At 42.0% G+C, this 25,849-nt stretch overlaps 2 protein-coding genes across 6 annotated transcripts in view; one reads left to right on the top strand and one right to left on the bottom strand.

Moving 5' to 3' along the window:
- The window catches only part of PPP1R9A (protein phosphatase 1 regulatory subunit 9A), a 244,006-nt gene extending 234,492 nt beyond the window's left edge, over positions 1-9,514 (top strand). For all 3 annotated transcript variants that reach the window (XM_061586772.1, XM_061586771.1, XM_061586773.1), the window contains one exon: positions 1,786-9,514. In XM_061586772.1, the coding sequence (XP_061442756.1) occupies positions 1,786-1,998 (213 nt within the window). In that variant the 3' untranslated portion in view covers positions 1,999-9,514. The remainder of the gene's footprint in view (positions 1-1,785) is intronic.
- LOC133365215 (serum paraoxonase/arylesterase 2-like) overlaps positions 1-25,849 on the bottom strand; it is a 60,561-nt gene that overhangs the window by 17,586 nt on the left and 17,126 nt on the right. For 2 of the 3 annotated variants that reach the window (XM_061586774.1, XM_061586775.1), the window contains exons 4-9: positions 24,717-24,882; positions 24,154-24,280; positions 23,106-23,306; positions 20,770-20,851; positions 19,168-19,296; positions 7,893-18,928 (exon numbers count right to left, since the gene is read on the bottom strand). In XM_061586774.1, coding sequence (XP_061442758.1) covers positions 18,770-18,928; positions 19,168-19,296; positions 20,770-20,851; positions 23,106-23,306; positions 24,154-24,280; positions 24,717-24,882 — 864 coding nt within the window. In that variant the 3' untranslated portion in view covers positions 7,893-18,769. Of the gene's footprint in view, positions 1-7,892; positions 18,929-19,167; positions 19,297-20,769; positions 20,852-23,105; positions 23,307-24,153; positions 24,281-24,716; positions 24,883-25,849 lie in introns of those variants that run through there. The other variant, XR_009758128.1, reaches the window with a different exon arrangement.

Below are 25,849 nucleotides of genomic sequence, written 5' to 3'. Positions count from 1 at the left end.
ATCTCTGAAAATAAATCCCTGGGTGCACCATGCTAGATGTTAAAAGTGAATGAAAATGTTTTTATATACAGAGCTTAATTGATTCTATATTACAGGTGCTTTTTATTCAGAAAAGGACAATGCTGGAAAGTACTACATGACTAGGGATATTGTATGTTTGGCTTAATAATTGGGGAATTTGGTTGTATCAAATATCACTTTGTCCCATGCTGTATAGCTAACTGCATCTGTTTGCAATGTTAACTAGCTGTTTTTCCCATTCATGTAGAGAAATTGCCATGGGTCACTTTGAATCTAGAAAATGCAGCTGTAATAATATGTATTGCCATTATCATTGGATTTTTTTAAAAAAATGTAAATGCCTTCACATTGTGCAGTTGGATCTGCAAGCCTCCATTTTAATTGCTCACAATTCCCTGGAGTCAGGCCCTCCAAGACATTGTAGGAAATTTAAAATGGTGGCTCCGAGCTAACTCTTGGGGTGCTGCTGTGCTACCACTGTAAAAGAGTACCCAAACCCACTTTGACCAGGGCCCCATTAAGTCTGTGGCAAGCCCTGTAGATACATGCATACACACATTCATTTTCTCCATCATGTACACAGAGAAATTGTGACCCCTGCCCCTTTGAATCTCTCAACCTGAAGCCATTTCCCCATATAGCAGCATGAAAGGGTGCTTCTAGATGTCGGCTTACCCACTTCAAGTGGCACCATACCAGGAAATGAATGAAGAAATAGCTCATAAAGCATGTACTTTTATTTCTGGGCTTTGCAGCAACCATCGTTGAGGAGGTGTGATGGTTGCTATTCTCTTCATGCTGATCCTACTAGTATTTTTGGATTAGCAATAATCAGCCTAAGGGATCACCGCTGTCAACATCTGGCTTTGGGGCACCTGGAAACCTCACTCAGCGAGCCAGTAACCCTAGAGCAGCACAATTCCCGTGGAGAAAGAATGCACCTTTAATAGCTGACACTCATTAGTTGAGAGCAGCCCACATGTGCAGGACTAATTTAAATCAGTCTTGCTGATGGATAACAATTGGGAGGTTATTTACAGGAATTGATATGAAGTTCAGGAAGTGCAAGACTGTAAGCAAAGCTGCTAGGGCCTGTGTATATGAATACCATTGCGTTAGTACTGTGGACAAATGCAGTCAAACATTGTACCAGGCCTCACTCCATTGTGCACAGAAGACCACAGACATTGGTGTGATTTAGCTTCCCTCCTTTTTGTGGGATATGGGTGTGGGATGAGGGTGTCAGCTGTGGAAAGTACAGTGTTGCTTCTTACAATTAGGAATGGGTGAGAATTTTGATTCAGTTTGCATTTCAAGCTGAATCTTATCAGATCACACTTTCTGAAATAATATGAGAACTGAACATCCTTCCAAATTTGTACTTATTCTAATTTTGTGATGCAGTTTGCCAACCAGATAAGAATGCATGTTAGAGGATAGTGTACATAAAAATGAATATGTGAGTGAAAATAACATGCAAAAATGCATTAAATGATGAGAAATGGCTTGCAAAAATGTGTACATTAGTCAAAACTGCCTGCAAAAATGTGTTTATTAAAAATTAGGACTAAAATTATGAGGATTTAAAAAAAATTGCAAATTGTTGCAGAAATGTGAAGAACTGAATTCAAGATTGGAAAAATGAGAAACTGAGAGGGTCAAAATTTAGTTCTTTCCATCCCTACTTACAATACACTGGATTCTCCAGTTATATTTAGGAGGACCTATAAACTAAACCATTGTTATCTCTTTCCTTAACATTAGGCCCTTGGTATGACATCTTCCCAAGACAGAGCTGTCATTAAAAAGAAAATTAAAGAAATGAAAGTGTCTATAGAGAAAGCTCGCAAAGCTCAAGAGAAGATGGAGAAGCAAAGGGATAAACTTAGGAAGAAAGAAAAAGAGCCGCTTCAGAGGAAGTCCAGAAAGCCAGAGAAGCATTCGCCAGATCCAATAGAGGGCGCTAATGAGCAGTGATGCATAAGAGTTAATCACTCTGTTGGGAAAAGGAAGATGCTTTCAGGGGAGAAACTAAACAAAAATCAACCCTGTTTCCTTCCCTACTTCCTTGTCTTCGTTACACAGAGCTCTGTACTCATATCTGAGGCTTTAACTAGAATAAATAGGGGAAATGAACATTGTATAGCCACACTTTTCTGCAGTTATAGAACATGCTGGTACTTTTGACCTACTTGGCAGCCCCAAGCCATGACTGTATTTCACATTTTCTCATAAGTGGGCTAGCAAACCTGCTGTCCAACTCAGGGGCCAGCATTCAGAGCCCTTTCCTTCCCGCTCCCTCAATTGCTGTCGTTTGCATTCTGCTGGCTGTGTCTGGCCCCTTTCATAATCAGTATAGGACACAGTACTGCACAGCCTGCCATGCTATAAATGTAAAAATACCCCTGAAAGTGGGCAATCCTTGAGAAGCTTCAATGGACCTGTGAAAGTGCGTAAACAGGAGTCAACCATATATCAGTTACCATTCGATTTCACAGGAACAACAGCCCTGCTTTGAAATGTTCATCCCTTCTCCAAAGCAGGGCTCAGCTCACATCAGTACTCAGAGGTGATGCTGCTTCATCCCTACAGCCATGGTTTCAAGACTTGAAATGATACACTGGAGATAACAGGCAGCAGAGTGAATGTCCCTCCTGCTCATCTGACAGGAAGGCAGCCTTTTATTATTATTTTCTCTGTGAACTGCACGGCGGTTTAGCTCAAGGAGGAAGCAAAGCCTTAACATGCTAATATGGAAACAGAGAGTAACATTTACCCTCTTGGCAACTGAGTGAGGCTGAATTTCTAATACTAGGTTGGCTTGTGTTAGAACTTTGGAGTATAGTTTTTCATTTGTTTTCCTCGAGGTTGGGAGGAGATGGCTAGCTACACTTTCCTGTAGCGTGCTGTATAAGGCTCCTTTTTTTCCAACGGATATTAGTACTTTTGTTGTTGTTGTCTCTTTTTCTAAGGAATATGCCCCACCCTCTAGGTTCATTTTTGGCTCAAAGCATTTTTTTGGAGAGTGGGCAGGGTTGGGGCTGATATGGCTATTGCAGAGCTGGGAATTGAGCTGCTGAAATTGACTTCCAAAATGAATCCTAGTCAAGGCTTAGAACATGCACTTTTAAACAGATGGGAGAATGCCAATTAAGACAATGTGTGTTTCAAAACTAAATGGTGCCCTGTTAGTATAATGATGTAGTGAAGAAGAAAGCAAAAAAGTAATCCCAGAATTACAACCCAGGCTCTTCTTAAGCAGGGTAGCTATGTAGGATATTCTCTGAAAGCTCCGTTTAAAAGAAGTGGGCTATAGGGAGTACCGTGCAATTTGGTTTTGTAGGAGACTACCCTTCTTAGATGACAAAGTCATGATCCAGCCAAAGTTGAGCACTTTTAAGTCCCATCAGTTTCAATTGAGAGATTTAACCATGTGCTTAACTCTTTTCTCCCTTGAAATCAGTGGGACTTGTAAAAAAGTTGGGCTAGTTTGCGTCCTTCATTATTTTGCCAAATGATGGGCAATAGCAGCAGTTCTCTTTGTATGCATTAAACAAATGCAAGTAGGATATGATTACAACCAGTTGTTCTGTGGCTAATTCATTTTTGGTTAGTTCATGAATGCTGCCTTTCACAGAACCTGGGACTGAATTTCAACAGGCAGAAAGTTGGGTTCAAATGATGAATGAATTTGAAGTGATTCTGTTAATCATACATACATTTTAGCATCCAGATCTACTTTAAAGCCTACCTGGACTTAACATTGGAATGCCACAAGCAATTTATTTAAAGTGCAGGAGGTCACATTTTCATTTCAGCTGTGATATTTTTTTTATATGCATTGCTATGTGTGGGTCACCATCCCCATCCCCACAAACCCAATGCAATTATTTCATGTTTCTGCTGTAACATTTGAACTGAAAATCTGCGGCAAGAATAACAAAGATCTGACACCAAGGACACCGTTTAGATAAATGGATGCTTCTGGTAGGTCATCACACTTCCATATGCAGACAGAGAGAGAGAGGAAGAGACCACAGTTCAGGCAACGAAAAAGCATTCTCCCCTAGAAGGAAAATACAATAGAAAAAAATTGACGGAGACCTGGTCAAATTAGTGTTCTTTGGTTTATTTTAGGAGGTTAAAATGTTATATTTGGGTAAAAGAAGATTTTTGGGGAGAAACTGAAGATGTACTATTTCAGCCATGAATGCATTATGGTTAAATGTATTTGATGCTCATTTTCTCTTTTAAGTTAAGTTTACATGCTGGTAATTTAAAATGGATGTATATACTAGTAGTGTCGATGAGCACGTCCCTCTGCTTTACTTTATTTATGTCCTTTTGTCTTTCCTAAGATCCCTGGGGGACTATATTGCATTGTGTATTGATTTTTGCATCCCTGCTGTTTAGAACCATGTAAATTGGTTTTTATTACTGCAGATAACTAATTTTGATTTATATCCTTTAATGGGTCTCTTCATTTGTTTATTGCTCTGTGGCCATTTTAGAGCACTGCATTTTAACCTTACCTTTTTAAAAAAATGTAAAAGTGGCCTAGATTTAAAATGAAAAAACAAACAAACCTATATTTAAGAAAGGCATAAAATGCAAACTGTTAAGGAAGCGCATGTAAACAGAAGCAGAGTGCACCAAGCAAGAGACCACAGTTCTCCTCGTAGGTTTTATATGCTGCTGCTGTTCTTCTTTCTTCATCCTCTGTTGTGAAATGTTTAGCATATTGAGGATATCAATACTTCTAAGAATGTTTCTAATCTATCTCTGATGATCTCTTTAAAAGAAATTGGAAATAAATTTCCGAAGTTGTAGGAAAAGCATTCTTGGAGTGAATGTTGCTGACACCCTGGGCTTGATGAGCGATTCTGTGCATTTTTAAGAAGTGTCAGCCCAGTAGCTACGCTTTCTCCCCTTCTCTCTTTACTAATGGTGGAAGACATAGCACTTAACTAGTCTTGCCTTTTGCCACACAGCCATTGAAGAAAACAGGAAGCCAGCTGGGGTTGGGCATTGACAGTTGGTCAGATAGAGGCTCTGCTGTCCAGAACTCCCTTGTTCATTCCTAAAGGGGGATGTGCTCGTATTAACTGTAAGCCAACTTTCGTGTTCAAATGACAACCAGAGGATGGTTCATACATTGCACTGGAAATGGAGAATGGAGCATTCCTTCTTCCTCCCCTCATTAGCTCAAATGTTGCCAATCCTGAAATATCCCCAAAGCAAATAAAGGCATTCCCCAGTCTGTATAAAATGGAGTGTATCCTGGTAGCTAGGGTTGAGCCAACATTAGCAGTATTTTTCCCCAAAGTATGGGTTCCACCTAAGTTCCTTCTCTGTTCATTCCATTATACAGGGCCCATCCACAGCATGATGCAGCAGCTTCCCATCTGCATTGTCACCACTAAGGGGAAATGCTCTGTTTTTTGGGGTTACATGTTAAATCTTCTACAAGATCTGGTTTGTATTCTCTAATAGTGCAGTGGTGTTAGCAGTTGGCAAAATTAAGCTTTAACTAGTTCAAGACAAAGTAAAGATTCTACCACGAGAACAACTGTTTTGGCAGTGCAGGGGTCTACAGGTGGAGGAGAGGCCAGGGCACACTCAGTTAATGTAAGCCAACATTAAAGAAAGAATACACTCCAGAGTCTTCACCACTACTTGGCCCCTTCTAGTCATGTTACCCGCTTGCAGTGTGGTCAGAGGAAATATGAGAACATGTGGCAGGCAGGAAGTCGGGCGCCATAAGAGCTTGGGCCTACAAAAGCTTAGGACAGACTTTGCTGAAGTAACTGGTAAAGCCATTGCTTGTTGAGTGCTCCTCTACACTGAAGACTTTAGATCAGTGTATATATAAGCACTGTTGGTCTGTACACCTTTAGAACAATTCTCCCTGATGCTAAGGCTTAAGAAGAGATCAAATGATTTTTGATGCTCCCCCCCCCCCTGTACTAGTCTCACATGTTGGCTAAATAGAATTGTGAAACTAAAGACCCAAAGAGAGAAATGGTGGTTTACTACCTAACTAGTGTTTCTTTTGAAGACACAGTTATATGACACTTTGCACTTTGTGTTGATCCAAACATTAAGAAAGAAAGCTCTTAAAAACAGGGTATATTCATTTTAAAGGGTCTTTCCCAAGAATAAAAGAGTCAAAGCTGACAATGAGCAGTAATCATTTTGTTACTAGCTGGAGGCTGTCTTTCACCCCCCACCTTCAGCGATAACACTCTTGTTTCTCTTTTAAATAATTCTTAGGATTCCTTTCTGCATTGCACTTTTGAGGTGTTAGCTAACTCCTTGAAGTGTCTCCCATGCATAAAAATGATTTGTCTAAATGCTTAACACACATAATGGTCACCAAGTCAGACATACATAATGAAAGCTGTTTCCAGAGTGTTGTCAGACTTGTATCTAATTCAGAGTTAGTGCCATTTATTTAATATCCCGGCAAAAGTGTTTTCTGATAGAGGAATGAATCCTGTCTTTCAACATTTATAACCTTGGAACTTTTCCTTAGCAAGAGAAAGTGTGGATTTGTTTATCTCTTTCTTCCTATGTATTAAAATCTTCAGAAAACTTGCTTCTTTGCCCAAAATACTGGAAAGAAGCTGAAGAAGCTGGCGGGAGGTGGTGGAGAAAGATAGATGTTTTTTCAAGGCTGTATACATTTGTGTATTTTGGAAGTTTCTACTAATTTAAGAAAAACTACTAATTCAGAGCGCATACAATTGATTTTGGACTTTTTAACTATTGGTCATTGAATCAAAATAATGAAAGTTATTCAGGAAAGCTTTCAGGGGTGATCTGTTTTAGAAAATAAGACTCCTGTGTGCCCATTTTGCACAGAGATATATGTGATTTCCAAAGTCAAGCGTGCAGCCTTAAACTCAAAGGCAGTCCACAAGAGGGTGCTATTCCAGCAAACCCCAAGGAAATTACTCGGGCACAAGGCAGGGAAGTATTTGACTTTGGGCATAACTTCTTCCACATTAGCAAGTGGAATGGCTGTTAACAACATTTTACAGATGAGGGACCACAAGATTTTAAAGAATGTTTTTTAAAACTTATATTTCGCAGTGTTTTCTCTGGATGTGTTTATGCATGTTCTTTCGGCAGACTCAGTTTAGTAGATTTGTTATTATGAAGACACCACCTTTTTAGATATTTTGTAAACTGTATGCTTGAATTCTGTTGGAAAGCTTTGAGTAAATTTTGCTGAGCTGGATTGTGACTTCAGAAATGACTTGGCTAATCAAAAGTTAAAATAGTGGGTCATTCACATATTTCACTGTCCCTCTGGTTGATGTTTTTCTCCTTTATTTTTATTGCATACTTCTGACACTGGAAAGTTGTGATACCACAGTCATGAAAAAATGTGCTGTCTAGCGTTGTTCTGGGCATAAGGAAAGAATCTCATAACTGAAAAAAAAGTGAGACCTTTGTAGGCTTTGGTTATAAAGTGCATGCATCTTATTTAGAACTTGAGGTTGTTTTCTGTGATATAGTGGTTGCTTCTTCCTTCTGGGCATTTGTGAAGATGATCCATCAAGCACTGCCGCCATACATCATCTGTTTCTTTTGGTCCACTTCAAAATGGTCCTTTTTCTTATTATCTTAATGTTTCTATGAAGATAACATCAGAAGACCCAGAGCTTGAGAGAACCACCAATGCTAAATCTCCCCTCCTAGAAACTGAAGCACCTGTCATGAAGTGGAGCCACAGTATGATCTCCAGCCATTGAACTAGGCCAGGGATAGGGAAACCTGTGGCCTTCCAGATGTTGCTGGATTACAACTCCCATCATCTCTGACTATTAGCCATACTGGCTGGGGCTGATGGAGTCCAACAGCACCTGGAGAGGCACAGGTTCCCCACCACTGATCTAGGCATCTGCTTTTACCTTTGCAGTGTAGTAAGAAGCTCAGGCTAAAGGAGCTCTCAACCCACAAAGATCATGTGACAAAAGATTCATGGATTCTTGCACAACCACCAGTGAAACAAAAGGGTTGAGTTGCAGTGCTTGCTGGATGAGCCTTTGGCTATTTAAAAAAAGTCATCTTTAATGACAGCAGGTTGGGCCAGCATTGGGCTCCTGGATGGTTTACTTTTATTTATTTATTTATTATCGTTATTTTTACCCCGCCCTTTTTCCAAAACTGGAACTCACGGCGGCTTCCAGATAAAAGCACACATATAATTAAAAGCATACAAAAGTCTAGATTAAAATCACATTAAACTATTTACAGTATTAAAACCATTCATACATACAGTTAAAATAATTCAAACTCAGTTTAAAATAATACAATTAGACAATAGCAATGCAGCTAAGCCAGACAGATAGCCTGGACCTAAAAATCTAGATACTTTTGGTCGGGCTACCAAACTCATCTTCCTGTATTTCTGTGCAGGGATATATATATATTATTTTTATCAGCTGATAAGCAAGAGGATTCCCTACTGCAGTTTGCTGCTCCTTTCTGAGAGGCCACTGTTTCTTTACAAAGGAGGAGGACAGGGAGAGAACCAGAACATGTGGCGGGTGGCACACAATGTTTCTCCCAGCAGAGAAGCAACTGTGACAGAAGGGATCCTTTGTGAACCAAGGTAAGACACTTTTCAGTTTAGTTAGGTGCTGTTTGTAAAAGTGCAGTGCTCAAGTGTTCACAGTATCTTTGCAAGGGAGGAAGATGAGGATTTAATCACCAATAGCTACAAGGCCAAACCCTGTTCCAGGTTCAATAGGACCTGTGCCACTAAGCCAGTTAGCTAGAAACTGGATAACTAGGAGCCACTGAAGTAGACCGCAGAAGAAAGTCAAAGAGCCAATTTAAAATAACATCAAGAAGTGAAACACTAAACATCACTTTAAAATGGCAGCGACCCAGTGCACAGAAAAACATTCTCACATAGCAGTATTTTCTGTCAGTTTCATCTGTTTAGCTCCTGTTTTTGTAAAGATTTTTGCATTCATAATTGCAATACAAATTGTTTATAATTAGCGTTGCATCTGGCTAAGACAAGGCAGCCCAAAAGTCACCCTGCAGAAGTGTACTGTGACCCCACTGCTTTAAAACAAAACATTGGCTTGTCAGTCAAAGGGGAAGGGAATGGGGAATTGCGCGAGGTTGTAATGTATGAATTGCATGTTATCCTGGTTTTAGTTGTGTGCATTTAGGTGTCAAATCATCTGCATGGAAGATGCTGCAATGCCCTGTCTGAGTTTGTATGCTTGTGCTTTCTTAATTTGTCCTTCTTTCAAAATGATTAACTTCCCAGGAAAATGACATTTCTCTTCATTTAGTTACTTGAAGGCATTAAAATAAAAACAAGAACAAAAAAACAACAACCACCAGTTGCCCTTTGTATTCTTACATTTTTTTAAAATAACCTGATTAATTTGTTAGTGTATATAAAGTTACTGCCACTGAGTATTGTTGTTAGACAATGAATGCAATAAAAGAAATACTGAAACTCGCCAGTGGAATTGTGTTTTGCTCACCATTTTTGCTGCAACTATGGGGAAGGTGAGCATGACCCAGCTCACATTCAACAAAAGGAGGAAAAGAGAATGGAGTTCTGTCTTGGAAAGCACTTGGGGTCTGCTGGCACTGACCCTTGCCTTGAGCACTCCACATCAATCAGCTCTGTATCCAAGCTCCTATTTTAATTTCCCCAGTGCCCCAGAGTGAGCACTACATGGGGCACTCTGGGAGCACTGTGGGAAATTAAGATGGCAGATCACAACCACCTTTCGAGTGCTGCTGATGCTACTGCCAGGTAACCAGGGTGGGGGCATCTTAGGACACTTTGCCCAGGACCTCTTCTAAACCTGAAGCTGGCCCTGCATGGAAAGCACACATACACCTGTATGGTAAACAGATTACTGGGTCAGCTTGCTGCCACAATCAGTGGTGGATGTGAGAAAGGGCAGACCCACAATGATTCCAAGTTTTCAGAGAACTTCAAGGGTGGAGTTTGATAAGACATGTAATGAAAGGGGAGGGAGGGAGAGGAGAATTGCATCTGTTTCACCAGTGTTTTGCATGGCCAATAGGAATGATGGGAATTGTAATCCAATGACATCAGAAGTACAGGTGTTCTCCACCCCCTGGACTTAGGTGTGAATGACTTGATGCTGGGTCTCATTTCTCCAGGTAAAGGCTCAGCTGGTGTACTATGAAGAGATGCTCCTAGCCCTGAACAGCACCTGTACATCCAGGGGGAGCATTGGATCCAGCACTACTGCCAAGATATGAAGCCATTGTTTCATGGGGGAATTACAATCCCACCCAAACAGGCCATACACCATTCCCTGGGTTGTTTTATTCCCCCAATACTAATCTTTTTTTAAAAAATGAATAGCGCAAAGGCCCCTGAGCCAGACTGGAATCATTATATAGAGGAAGTGAGGCTTAAACTCTTTACCCTGTGCTGGTTCTCATCGGAACCCTTCCCCTCACTCCTCAAATGCCTGCTATTCACAATGGGAGGTAAACTTTCACTGGCACAGGAGGCAATTTTAATTGGGATCACAGTAAGGATGAAAAGGGTTAACACACCATATCCCCACACTTTATGGCCCTGATCCAGATTAGAGCCTCTTGCATATTTGTTTGTTAACCAGCCCCACACATAAGAAGCTCCACAGCTTGTGTGTTCTCTCCCAGTCTTCATCAGGACCCAGCTTGGTTTTGTTCACCTGCATTTAGGGCCATTACTTTATATTAGCACAACACCCACGAAGAGACCTCTGTGTTTTCACCTCAGGCTCTTTGGAGCATTCAGAAGCTGGCAGGTATGTCTGCTGGGGTTGTAAATTCCCATGAGTGCATAACAGTCTTCCTTCAAACTAGGAAGCCTTTCACAAGATAAGTGGCTGCATGTAAAAAGCACTAGGCTAAAGACTTCCTCAGCTGCATGAATGTTGTGACTACTGGGATATTCCAGGCACTTGGCCAAACATTCAGGCCACACACCTTCTTGAGAACAAGCCTTGTGAAAAAAGTCTTCAGGAGCTTGACTGACTCACTCCTGACAGTGCAGTCCCTTGCCCTGTGTTCTGTTTCACTAGTAAAAGACGCCGCCTCTGCTCTAAAATGGACACTCTAAATAGAAGAGGCCATGGCTTTCTGCTATAATATTCCCTTGCTTTTTGGGTAACATTAAACCATTTTCAAAGGAACTGTTTAACAAATCTTCTTTTGACTTGCCACACAGTCCAACAATGACCGCCTCATGTTTTATAAGCAAAACTGTCTCAAAGAGAAATCATCCCTTCCCAGCTGACGAAAACATTAGAAAGACTATCAGTGACAACAAGTCTGAAGGCTGCAGCAAATGCCTGAAGTGCCAGTTCTAGCAAGAGCAAAGGAGGGTTTGCCATACAAGGAGAGTGTTGTAATGTTATTTCTCCCTTAATCTGACTAATTAACATGTGAAAGAATGTAGTGTTGGAGAAGAGCTTTGTGGATACCATGGACTGCAAAAAAGACAAATAATTGGGTGTTAGAACAAATTAAACCAGAACTATCACTAGAAGCTAAAATGATGAACTGAGGTGGTTATACTTTGGACACGTAATGAGAAGACATGATTCATTAGAAAAGATAATAATGCTTGGAAAAACAGAAGGAAGTAGAAAAAGAGGAAGGCCAAACAAGAGATGGATTGATTCCATAAAGGAAGCCACAGACTTGAACTTACAAGATCTGAACAGGGTGGTTCATGACAGATGCTCTTGGAGGTCACTGATTCATAGGGTCGCCATAAGTCGTAGTCGACTTAGATGCACATAACAACAACAAAGATGTGAAAGAGGGCATGTCAATACCTGGAGTTTAAACTGATTCTGTTCTCCTGGTTCCCCTAGCAATCCTGAGGGCTATGAAGGAGTTGGCAGTCTTGCAAGCATTCAGTACTACACAAAGGCCGTATCGGTACATTTAAAACAGTATTATATCACTTTAAAGAGTCATGGCTTCCCTCAAAGAATCCTGGGAACTGTAGTTTCTTAAGGGTGCTGAGAGGAGACCTCTATTCCCCTCACAAAGCTACAGTTCTCAGAGTTCCCGGGAAGAGGGACTGATTGTTAAACTCTGATCTCAAGATCCTCATACAACAATGGCGCATTCACAACCTGATTCACTGAAGGATGTCAGGCATATACTTCTAGGTGCCGGCACAAACAGAGCACACTTTGGCTGAGGTTTTGAGGGGATAACCAAGGTTGGTTCATGAGTGTGAACGAGGATCCCAGCAAATGCTAGATACACACATGTAGGTGGCAGCATAAAACCTTGGCTGAGGATTTAAGACAACTGTGGACCCTCCAGATGTTACAACTCCCATCATTCCTGTCCATTGACCATGTTTGCTGGGGTGGATTATTATTATTTATTTATTTAATGCATGTTATACAGCATACATATTAAATATACAATATACCACTTAATACTTGACAGTCTCTAAGCTGTTTACAAAACAATACAATATACAGTGCCTTGCAAAAGTACTCAGACCCCTGACCAATGCTCTCATGTTACTGAATTATAAATGGTACATTATAATTTTGTTCTGTATGACATTTTATTTAGAAACACTGACATTGTAAGGTGACATTGGTTTTATGTTTGTAAGATATATTACAAACTGAAACATGTTGCTTGCGTAAGTATTCAACCCTCACACATTAATATTTGGTAGAGCCACCTTTCGCTGCAATAACAGCTTTAAGTCTTTTGGGGTAGGTATGTACCAGCTTTGCACACAGTGTCAGAGGGATTTTGGCCCATTCTTCTTGGCCAATTTGCTGCAGGTCGTTCAGGTTGGTTGGACGTTGCCTGTGGACTGCAATTTTCAAAGAGCGCATGGGATTGAGATCAAAACTTTGATTGGGCCACTATAGGACATTCACCCTTTTGTTCTTGGGCCACTCCAATATTGCTCTGGCCTTGTGCTTAGGATCATTGTCCTGCTGAAAAGTGAATTTCCTCCCAAACTTCAGTTTTTTTAGTGGACTGAAGCAGGCTCTCTTGCAGTATTTCCCTGTATTTTGCCCCATCCATTCATTCCTCCTTCAATTTTAACAAGATGCCCAGTCCCTGCTGATGAGAAGTATCCCCACAGCATGATGATGCCACCACCATACTTCACTGTAGGGATGGTGTGTCCTGAGGCATGGGCAGGGTTAGGTTTGCACCACACAGAGAGCTTTGAGTTTTGGCCAAAAAGCTATATTGGTCTCACCTGACCACAAAACCTTTTTCCTCATTGCAGCTGGGGCACTCCCATGCTTTCTGGAAAACTCTAGACGTGATTTCAGATGGTATTTCTTGAGTAATGGCTTCTTTCTTGCCACCTCCCATACAGGCCAGTGTTATGCAAAGCTCTTTATATGGTTGACTGGTACTCCACTCCCAGCCACTGAACTCTGTAGCTCCTACAAGGTGATTGTTGGCTTCTCTATGGCTTCTCTCACAAATCTCCTTCATGTTCGAGTGCTGAGTTTTGAGGGATGGCCTTTTCTTGGCAGTGCCTGGGTGGTGTGAGGCAGCTTTTACTTCCTGATTATTGATCCAACTGTACTCACTCGGATATCCAAACACATGGATATTATCTTGTACCCTTTTCCTAATCTATCCATTTGTATTACTTTATCTCTCACTTCTGTAGAATGCTCTTTGGTCTTCATTTTCCTTCAGATCCACAGCCTGGCCAATGATCCTTCAACAGTGGGGTTTTTATCCTGTCAATGTGACAGCAACTTTGATGGTTCAAGGTGGAGGCCAATGGTAAGGTAATTGTGTCCTCGATAAGGCAGTTTCTTTCATCTCTGTAAACTGGGATGACAGCATTGGTCAGGGGTCTGATTACTTTTGCAAGGCACTGTACATAACAATGAAATTGAGAAACTAAAATGTAAAACAATGCAATAAAACCCTAAAAAATAGCACATTTTGAAACATCTTCTTTCTTTAACCTCCCTCTTGCCAAGGCACATCCTGACTCACAAAATACTACCCATCACACCCAAATTCTGCCTTACATCTACACAAATCATACAGTGCCTACTACTCATTCAATATCATTCATCCCACTCTAGTCCTACACCTCACACACATCCACATCATCCACCCAATCATTCCAATGATGGGAGATCTAGTTTAGCAACATGTGAAGGGCCAAAGATTCCTCACACCTGATTTAAGGGAACAGCCAATTTAGGGGTTTGTGATTAGCGTTCCCACAGATCTTCCCTGCTGAATAGATAGCTGGCACGCTCTCTTGCAAGAAGCGACATATTTGGTAGTGCATGCAGGATGCAAAAGCTCCATAAATGCAACTTCTCCTGATGCTGTATGCAACAGCCTTCACATGCACACAGCATGTTTGTAGCCCCCCCCCCCCGACTGCATTCAAAAGATAAAACACATGCACACAGGCCTGATTCTCAACTCAGGGAATGAAAGCTGATGGAGGCAATTTAATCTTAGAACGTTCTTTGCTCAACAAAATTAAATTTAGAACAAATGTTCACAATCTAGCAGCACACAAGGCTTGCAGAAATGCATGGAATCGTCAATCGATTTTTTTCCCAACTGTTGTTCCACACAGCAGCTGCTCTGTTGTTAAGGGCTGGTGCTTTGATTTGGATTCCTGCATTGCACAGGGGGTTGGTCTTGATGGCCTTATAGGCCTCTTCCAACTCTACCATTCTATGATTCTATGACACTGCTAGCTTTGACCACATACCTACTGAGTTACAACTTACAATTGGATATGCCAGAAAAGGTAAACAGGAACCCACTCTCACAGGCTGACTGAGGAATAATAATAAATGCAATGTCACATGCAGCCTTTATTACTTACACACTAAAGGGAACAATTTGCTAACTTAAGTATGGCTGCTATAGGCAGCAAAAGAAAAAAAGGTATTGGTGCTCTGTACCGGTGAGTACTGTCACAAAGAAGGCCCTGCTTTTGCATGAAAGCAAAAATTCATAATATATAGGGTAGAAAGATCTCTATAAACAACAATAGTTTGTTAGCAGAGCTTTTTCTTGGCAGATTTGTTTTAATGAAATTGCAAAGATACCTTCTGGGATTGAAACAAATTGAGACACACAGTGCTGCTCCCCCAAGTCATCCATGGAATTGAGTATGGCAACTCTAGGGCAGACTTCAGGCTTGCAAGATCTACTTTCTTTTTACTAGAACTCCAAGTCCATCAAGTGGCTTAGCCAGTAGACACACACAAATAATTAGGGTTCTGAGCACATATTGAGCCTGGGAATTTGAGGTCAGTAGCAAAACCAAGTTCACAAGTCCTTTAACATAAAAATCTGCTCCTGCCTCCCCAATCTTTTTCAGCAACCAAAACTGGGAGAGGAGCTTTTCGTTGTTATTGTTAGACAAGCGTCAGACACCCTTGCTGATCTACTGCAAAGCACCCAGTTATCTACCAGTAGATCCTGATCTACCTTCTGCCCACCCCTGCTCTGGCTTTGGAATGGCCTCCTGATGATGTTGGATTACAACTCCCATCACTCCTAACTATTGGCCACGCTAGCTGGGGCTGATGGGAGTTGTAGTCCATGCTGGCTACCCCGGCTCCAATTAAATCACACACAGTTGTCAAGTTGGAGCAGAACGTGCATATGCATTCAATGTTGTTTCAAAATGCCTTGAAATTATCATCCATTCTCACAGCATTACATCAAAAAGCACATTCAGGAGCACATCTGAATGTGCACTTTGACCCAATCAGTCATACATAACTAGAGCTAAATTAGGGTGAAGATGTTGTTGCACAGTGCTAGCAGGCAATAAGAGCACCAGCAGAGCATGGCAAGATGAGGAATGCCAACCGGTTGCCTGAACAATGGGGATGCATTTCTCTTTCTTTTCTCTTCAGAGTAAGGGCATTGGGAAGGCTGTCTTTGCTCTCAGTAGTGCCATTATGTAGCCAATGATGCTGTAGTATCCGTTCTCTATGGAAACCTTAATTGGCTAGGTAACACAGTCAAGAAGTCTTCTGAAGTTTTCGTTTTACTAGAAGCAGCAGCAAATCAAGGAAGCAACAAGCGAGAAGAAGCATGAAAAATGTATAAAAGAATAGCAGGGAGGGTAGACCCTTTTCTCCCTCACCTTAGCGGCAGTACATTCAGCAAAGACCAGTCCAGCTGAGAGCTATCCACACTGTGTGGGAAGGCTTCATCAAAAACCACAAAAGAAAGCAGTGTCTTAATATCTCCAAACACTGTTCACAGTGTCTCTTTGCAGCCACCCTAAACTCTGTCCTCTTGACAGATGCAGACAATAGTTGCAGCAGTTTGGTGATTTCACCAAGACCAGTGGGGAAAACAACTCACTGGCATAAGTAGTCAGAGAAATCCTGCATTTTTAGCCCATTTAGCCCTGTACTATCCTTCTAGCATCCTGCTAGGAAAATGGGAGAGAAAGCTATTTTAACAGAAGAGAATAGTATGTTGATAGTCACACAGAGACCATAATAGTAAAATAGGAGGCTCCTTGTAAATCTGGCAGCATTATCAGGAAAATAGAGGCAGTATAGCTGTAGTCAGAGGAAATCAGACTTTTGTGCACAGTACTATCTCCCAGAGTACAGCCTTTTTCCAGCCCAAGGGCAGTAGCAACCTTGAGCAACCTTCTAAGGGCTCCATGCCAATGGGAGAGGCCAGAAGCAACAAAGTAGGTGGGGCAACAGATGCGACTCTTTGCCTTTGTACAGTAGGCTACAATTCAGCCATTCAAATGCCAGAGGTTTCTAAATGTGCGCTCCACACTTCTCTCTGTCCAGGCAAGCAAGTGGCAATATCACAGTGCAAGGACACATTCCAGCCAGGCAAAAGCACTTGAGGGCAGAGCACAGGGCCAGCGATGAGCCTGGTGTGGAGAGAGAGGAACTCAACTAGAGGAGAGTTTCGAGGGCTGCAATTGGCTCCTGCCCCATCCCTGCAGAACAGTAACAGCTAAGACCATCGCTTCACTATGGTCTTTCAGAGACTACAGAGATTCATAAGCTAGACTTGCTTGCTGTGGTTTAAGAATGATGCAATTGGCTGAGACCAGCAAGAAATGTTTTTGAGGAATGAATTAAAACAAACAAAATTGATCTATGCAGTTGATAAATTCATTTGGTAGTCAGCTTAAGTCAGAAGAACAGTGCCTGAGATGAGAGTAGACCATGCTGCAATGTGCCTTGTATTATATCCCCTGCCTAAGGTGATTGCATAAATGACAGTTTGTTCTAGGCATTTTGCCAGGTTATTGCCATTCTAAAACTATAAGGCAGGGGACAAATTTCTCTCTGTATTGCCCTGCAAAGGAAAGCAAGGAAAAGTGGCAGAGCAATGAAAACCTTTATGCTTCTACAGACATTACCCAGCTATTGATTCTCTTTGATGACACAGCTATAGTCAATGAACAACCACTAGTGGGGCAAGTGGTCTCCACACCTAGCGCTGAACTGCAAAGTGTGTGCAAGCTCTGTTTGGGGGCTGAAATGGCAGTGCTTGGGCTGGAACACAAAACACAGAAGAAGCTGCTTTATACCCAGTCGGATCACTGGTCCATCTAGCTGAGGAGCGTCTATACCAACTGGCAGCAGCTTGCCGGGGATCCAGACTGGGGACATCTCCCATGCTTACCTGGAGATGCCAGGGAGTGACCCTGGGACATTCCACTGAGCTATACACATGGAGAGAAGCAGGTGCAGAAGAGGTTTCGGGGCACAGGGGCACCCACTGTGCTCTGCAAGGCTGTGGCATGGTGCCCTTTTCAGGGGAAAAAAAGAGAGGTTTGATCACATCCACCCCAATCCAGGTAGGTGCCAGGTCTGCCTACCTATCCCTAACCAGATGAGGAATGAGGTCTGCAGATTGCTGCTATGCACATGGTTCTTCTCATGGATTCAGCAGCTGGGGCTACAAATACAATGCCTTCTTGAAAAAGCAGATGCTGTGCCCATCAGCTGTGTAGAAAGGGCAGTGAGGGACAGATTCAGTCCCATCTCTACTCCCTGCTCAACAGCTGATAGGGACAATTGTCTTTTTTTAAAAAAAGAAAGCTCTTAATCTATGGACCAGATCCATCACCTTTGGCCTCATCTAAATATGCCTCTGTCTAGAAAGGCATTTAATGCTAGTCCTACTCAGATTAGACCCACTGACGTTAATAGACATGAATACCATAGGTTCATTGACTTCAATTAGTCTACTCTGAGTAGGACTTGGTTGAATAACATCCCAAGTCTATAGATGTCCCTAACAATGGAAACAGTAAAAAAGGAGAAATGAGAAAATAAGAAACTTGGAATGCAATAGGTCTCATACTTCCTTGGGGGCCTTTTGGACACAGACAATTGATTGACGTTCCAAGGAGAATCCTTTGAAAGAAGCAGTGCACACTCCTAGTATCAATGAGTCATTAAGGATTATCTTCACCCCCCCCCAACCATGAAAAGAAACCTGAGTCATCAATGGTCATCCAAAACAAAAGAACAGCAACTTCAGATCCATTTCCTGAGGCACAACTTTAGGCTCGCTGTTAAATTATACTGCCAAACAGAAAAATCCAACATATCTCCCAGCACTGGTTCTCCTTTTTAAAAATATAAGAGTTCTTGTGTTATCTCCTTCATGAGGGGGGAAAAATAAGTCAGGGACACTCTTGTTAATCTTTATGGCGACAAAGTCCAGGAGGAACAAACTACAGCTCACAGTGAAGACCTTTGTGAAATACGGTGCCAATAAGCAGCTGATTGTCATACACGGTTGCAACTGAACTCCCCTGGATGACCGACCCATCATCAATATACACTTGGGTGACTGTAGGCTTCTTAGAAAGGATGTCCTGGATGTGAAGGACCTGAAAGGTTATGAAGATTAACATCAATTCACTTGACACTTCTGTAAAATCTATGCTAGATTTTCTGGACTCCAACTCCCATCCATCCCAGCCAGTTTGGGTAATGTTCAGGGATGATGGGAGTTGTAGTCCAACAATATCTAGAAGGCCACAAGTTAGCCAGCCCTGCTCTAATTTATGTTAGTTTAAAAGTTTCCAGGCATTTTATCATCCACTTTGCCAAAATAGTTCCTACTAACCTCTGAACCAGGAACGTTCTCTGGATCATAAAGGAACAGTTTCATGCCATTGGGATGACATCCCACCCAAACGTCTCCAGTGTAAGGATCTACCGATATGTTATCAACTAGAGTGTCTAACTGCAGTACCTTAAGGGAACAGAAGAAATTGAACAGAAACTGAACAGAAGAAATAAAACAACATAAAAGTAAATCTTGCAGTTGACATACTCAGTGTTGAAAACAATTACTTTCCTCATAGCTAGCATGTTTGCCTGGGGACACGCTTTTTTTCTTTCTCCCTTAGTCTGGTAGGAACACAGGAGACATCTACTGGAGTTATAAAGGTCCTGCAAAAGACCAGCTGTTGGTATAAGGCAGCTTCTTGCGTTCCTGAATCAGACCATTGTTCCATCTACCTTAGTACTGTCTACACTGACTGGCAGTGGCTATGCAGGATTCCACACAGGGGCCTTTCCAAGTCCTACCTAGAGATGACGAGGATTAAACCTGGGGTATTATGCGTGTGCTCAGCTACTGAGTGACAACCTGGAGGTAATCATAAACTCAACAGATTTGACTGCCCCAACAGATGACTAGTAGTTAAGAGAAAGGCAGGTGCCCTGGTGCTGCCTCTGTCTCTTTTAGGCAACTCCATTTGGGAATGGAGCAATTTTGAGTCCTAGATGGCAAAAAAGCAGGCAATAAATCTTTAAAATAAATAAATAAATGCCCCAGGAATAGTGCCCAGCCAAACAACTCTATCGGTTGAAAACACTTCTTCCCTTAGGCCAGGGGTAAGCAACATGGCACCCTCCAGATGCTTTCAGATGCCAGCTTCCATCATTCCTGACCATTGGCCTTGCTGGCTGCAGCTGATGGGAGCTGAGAGTCCAAGAACTTCTGGAGGACCACAAGTTGCCTTAGGGAATGTCTATTGGCATTTGCCACTGTTTCACCAATTTCTTCCTTAGCCCACAATTCCCTTGTGTGTCCTCTCCCCCACCCCACCATTCCTAGACCGTAGCACAGTGGCCAGCATAAGCCCCCAAGACATGCTTGCCTATTTTGGTCTGCTCTGGCCAATTTCTTCCTTAGCCCACAATTCCCTTGTGTGTCCTCTCCCCCACCCCACCATTCCTAGACCGTAGCACAGTGGCCAGCATAAGCCCCCAAGACATGCTTGCCTATTTTGGTCTGCTCTGGCCAATTTCTTCCTTAGCCCACAATTCCCTTGTGTGTCCTCTCCCCCACCCCACCATTCCTAGACCGTAGCACAGTGGCCAGCATAAGCCCCCAAGACATGCTTGCCTATTTTGGTCTGCTCTGGCCGAGAACTTAAACTAGACACATGGGTCTTAAACAGAGGTGGCTCTAGCTCCTTCAGGAAGTGTCACCAACATCTCCCTGATGTCAACATGTAACAAAATCCCCAAGTGCCAGCAATATAAATTTACTAAAGGCAATAGATGGGTATGCATGCACACACGTTATAAACACAAATAACTGTATCAGTAGTGTGTGTCTGGGGGGGAGGGTGAGACAGAACTGCCTAATGTCCATGTTTCATTTCAGATATTCAGCATACCTGCATCAGACTGTCCCAAATAGGCCATGGCTTACCTTCAAAGGAGTTAAACTCAAATTGGCATGCTTTTCGAAGACATGAATGTTGTGATCAAGTAAGTCCGCAATGTAGACATACCTTGAAATGAAATTAAGAGAGTGAAAATCTCACTTTCATGAATGGCTTTTTGGTTACAGATGAGATAATAACTTTGGCTTGGAACACACTGCAAGATTTCATGTGTTCATTCATAAGAGGAGCTTAAAATATTTGGGATATTTTATGGTGCTGCTTTAAATAGCTTTTAAAGACATACCTGTAAGATCAGTGCCATGAGAAGGGTTGGGTTTTTTTGCATGGGGCGGGGGGAAGAATATTAATTTGTGTAGTCCTCCTAAATGAAGTAAAATCTCTATCCTAAGATAAAAGTTAGTTTACATATGGCAAGTGGGGAGCTTCTAGTTCTTCATATGTTGGCCTACAACTCCCATCACCCCTGACTGCTGGCAACGCTGGCTGAGGATTATGGGAGTCTGAGTCCAACATCACCTGGAGTGTCACAGATTCCCCACTCCTCAGTCTATTCCTCCAAATAACAAAGAAACTCTTCTAACACTAAACAATTACCTTGAAAAACCACCCAGGCAGTTCTCAATATATCCATCCTTAGTATTACACCATACTTGGGAGGGCATGTTATTGTGGGTTAACATCAAACCATGTTATTGTGGTTTGGAACGGCACTGCAGGCTCATGCACTCTTCCCTCCTCCTTTTTTGGCAAATGATAGTTTGCTGTTACATCCAAACCATGGTTTGCACACACAAAAAATCAGATGCAACACTATCTGATTTGCTGAGGGAAGGGAAGGAGGATGAGGAGAGGCACACTAGCCCAAGGCTTGTTCATGCAACAAGAGAAAGGTAGCCTCAGTTTAGATGATCTCAGAAAAAGTTCTTTTAATTCTGACAAACATATCTAAATTAAAGTATTGAGAGAGGAAGAGGCTTTATCAAATTCCCAAGTGCTCACACTGATTTGGTGCATTTAAAAGTTAAACCATCACTTAATTTTCACATTAAGATTGATGTCAAGTATGACATTAGCACCTTAGTTATTACATTTGAGGAAAACAAGCAAGCAGGATTAGCAGCTAAGAACAGTAGTATGTCAATCAGATTTTTAAAATCATCCGTTTGGAGAGGAAACAGAAAGTAGCAATACTTTAAAGCAGGTGTGGGGAACCTCTGGTCCTCCAGATGTTGCTGAACGAAAACTCCCATCATCCCTGGCCATTAGCCAGGTTTGCTAGGGCTGATGAGAGTTGTAGTTTAGCAACATGTGAAGGGCCCAAGGTTCTCTGCACCTGCTTAAACATCAGTGGAAAACCAATCCACACTCTGCTATTCTACAGTGTTCTAAAAATAGCTCTGGAAAACTTAATAGTGGGACAAATGGAGAACCATTGTGGGCACTGCCACCCACATTAACTGAAGGTGGTGTGCTGTGGGCACAGAAGGTTCTTATGCATTGCTTGGCATTTTTCCTGTAGCTCAAATTAGTCCCCCAACTGACATGAAAAGCTTCCCATACAACAGGGGTGGGGAACCCATGACACTCCAGGTATTGCTGGCCTACAACTACCATCATCCTTGGCCATTGGTCATGATGCCTGGGTTGGGGGGGGTGTTTGGAGACCAACATCTGGAGGGTGATAGGTTCTCCCCCACCCCTCCATACAGTCTTGATCTGAAAAAGAATCAAGGAGTGCTCTACCTTCTTCACTTCTGAGTTGCTAGAACTGTTCAAATAACTCACACAAGTAGAGAAGGGTTACAGTCCACCAGACAGTGTCCAAACCTAGTTCAAACATAACCCCATATAAATCAATCTAAACATCAGCAGTATAATCCTTTGCATGCCTACTCAGATGAATTACAAACTAAACCATCTTCCATATAAGCCTGCCCCCAATTGCTCATCATCTTCCAAGACTCTGATCTGGGTGTCTCCATCTATGGAGGTAAAGCAGTTGTCTACCACGGACAGGGCCTTCTTAGTGGTTTCACCCAAACTGTGGAATAGCCTACCCAGATACTTGCACCTTCTGAAGGTACTTGCACTTCAGTGCCAAGACAGAGCAATTATCAGAAATATCAGAGTAGCACCAGGATCCCCTTGCTGCTGGGTGTTGCTGGTATTTCTTGGGATCTAATTATTGTAATTTTTTAAACATTTTGTCTATTTTAAAAATCTGGATTGTCCTCCCTGTAATTATGTTTAGCCACCTTGTAGACTGTACCAACTAAAAGGAAGGATGTTAATATTTTAAAACAAAAACCATCTTCACACCTTCACAGTATATAAGCCATGCCATCTACATGAAACCTACTTCCCATCAGGTGAAATGTTAATGCCATTGGCAGAGTAAAATCCTGCTGCCACTTCTTTAACTTCTTGTGGGCTGTAGTAGACAACATTTGTCCAGGCCAAACCCAGGAACATCTCCAAGAGCATCAAGGTAATCCCAGTGAAATAGTGGTCGTTGGTGGCATAGAAACTGTCAGGACCCAGAGCCACAATATCATTCACACTAGGACAAAAACAAAAAGGAGTAAATACAAAGATTGTTAGGAACCTAGGAAGCTGCCTTATACCGAGTCAGACCATTTGGTCCATCTAGCCCAGTACTGTCTACATTGACTCACCAGGGTTTCAGGCGGGAGCCTCTCCCAGCCCTACGGAGATGCCGGGGATTGAACCTGGGGCCTTCTGCATACAAGGTAGATGCTCTACCACTGAGCTATGGTCCTTCCCCCTTGCTGTTGTTGCCTAAGCTACTCTACATAGACATAGCAAGACTTATGAAAGACATCACAAGGTTTATGGTCAGATAGGCGTTATCAATTTCCCACCCATCTCTCTCAAACATCCCAGCACTCTTTTCCAACCTGGCACCCTCCAGATGTTGTTGGACTACAATTCCTATCACCCCTGACCATTAGCCATGCTGGCTGGGGGCCGATGAGAATTGGAATGCAGAACATCTCAAGGGCACTACTTTGCAGAAATCTGCGTACTAGGATTTGCAACTCACATGATAATCGTGCATACGAATAGCGATCTCAGTTCTGAATGCCAGGCCTTAGGTAGCCGAAATGGCACCATCCATACACAGGAGGGGACCCTGAAGCTTCCAGAAGCACATACAAAACTAAAGCATGCAGAACACCCCAATCAGGACTGAGCATGCTCAGTGAGCATGGAATGCTGATCAACTGAAAACTGAGGGGAAATGGAATAGAGTATCTGGAACACTGAGCAGAATCTCTCCATACTGCAACTAAGTCGCTGTTCAGTATACTGCTCAGAATGCCTTGCATAACTTAAAATGTGCTCCTTAAAAGTCAAAGGAGAGAGAATTTTTTGATATTATATACCTTGCCAGAAGCTCATGTTTGATCGTTTTAAGGTGCACAAGAGAATTGTCATCTTCCACAAATTTAAATAGCTCCACCGTCGACTTGTAACGTGGATGATTTACAACAAAGAGGTACACAGCATCATCTAGAGAAAAGTGAAAAATTGAATGAATTTGACAAAACATGTAATGAAACATGGGCGCTCTTTGGAAAACTTATATGGCAAAATAGAGCAGCTCTCAACATTTGCCCCGAGTTAGTGATCTCCTGATATAGCAGAGAGAGATGATTGCACAGGACAGAACCCCACATGGGAACTCATGCACTTTTGCACATCCAACAACATGAGTCCCCTTCATGTACTACAGTAAGGAGGGGGAACCTCTCTCAGCCCAAGGGTTACCTTCTTTTCTGGGCAAACTTCCAGAGGCCACATGAGTTCAAGGATACACATGCAATTTTATTGTTGTGAGTCATCCTACCCCCCCCCTTTTGTGGAGCAAAGGCCGATTATTCATTTGAAACAATAAAACAGAATCAACAATATTTTATGGCATTTTCTTATGGGCAAGTCTACTTACCATCGCCAATGTATAAGCTGATCCCATGAGGGTTAAAAGATGCCAGATCAAATCCATGGTTGATTCTCAGCTCAACTGGTCGAGGATCATCCTCCTTTAAATCCAACAGCAATATTTCTCCTCTTTTATCGGGTGCAAAAGATTTAAGCCCAGGGTATTTTAAGCCCTTTCAAAACCAAAGAAAGCAGGCCTTTTGTCATAGGACAGCTAAGAAGGTCTCAGAGAAAACTCATATTTTTTCCTTAACTTTAAACAAAAACATTTTATTGTATAGGCTGCTGTGGAAGGTTTTTCCAGAGCTCACTGAATTATTATAATGGACATATTTTGTTATGATTTGAATTGTGTATCATACTGTTTGCTTTTAATGAAATTGTATATTTATTATTAATGTAAGCTGCCTTGGGAAGGCTATAGTAATGAAAAACAGCTTAGAAATATCTGAAATAACTAAGGCTATTCCATAAAGATTAGTGGCAAGATCCACAATCTGCCATTGGTTTGTGAACATACACCTCAATATCTTTATCTCTAGTGCACCTCTAGGCAGTCTGAGCTTCCATTATTCTTTCAAGGATGCCTGGTCCACTCACATTTCATAACCCTCCAAGAATCATCCTAGTTCAGGTATCCAAGATTCCACCAGTCCTTGGGAACTCTTCACTATTATTTTTATTTATTGCATTTATACCCCACATTTCCAACATAAAGCTCAATGTGGTGTATATAGTTCTTCTCCTTCCCATTTCAAGGCTACCCAACGACCTTCATGGCTGTGTGGAGATTTGAACTCTGGTCTCCCAGGTCCCTGGTCCAACACTCTCTCTACTACACCATGTTAGCTTTAATCTACCTCCTCTGTTTCCATATTATTTAACAAATAAATATTCTGCCATGATTCAGTGCTAAACATCCAAGCCAAGAGGTGAGCCACACATATAACAAAACAATCTGAGGCATTCTGGAGTCTGCTGTAATTATACAGCCACGAGAGTACGAGAGTGGCTGTATACTATAGCTAGTATGGATTTTTCACATTCTGCAGTGTTAAATTGAAAATACCTCCCATGACATTCTGATGCTTCCCATAAGCTCATTTCAAAACAAAGCCTTGCTTAACAACCCTCTCAATT

This window comes from Rhineura floridana, chromosome 10, assembly GCF_030035675.1.
Source record: "Rhineura floridana isolate rRhiFlo1 chromosome 10, rRhiFlo1.hap2, whole genome shotgun sequence".
Taxonomy (NCBI): domain Eukaryota; kingdom Metazoa; phylum Chordata; class Lepidosauria; order Squamata; family Rhineuridae; genus Rhineura; species Rhineura floridana.
Note: the sequence above shows the minus strand (reverse complement) of the source record. Positions and strands in the feature narration are given on the sequence as shown.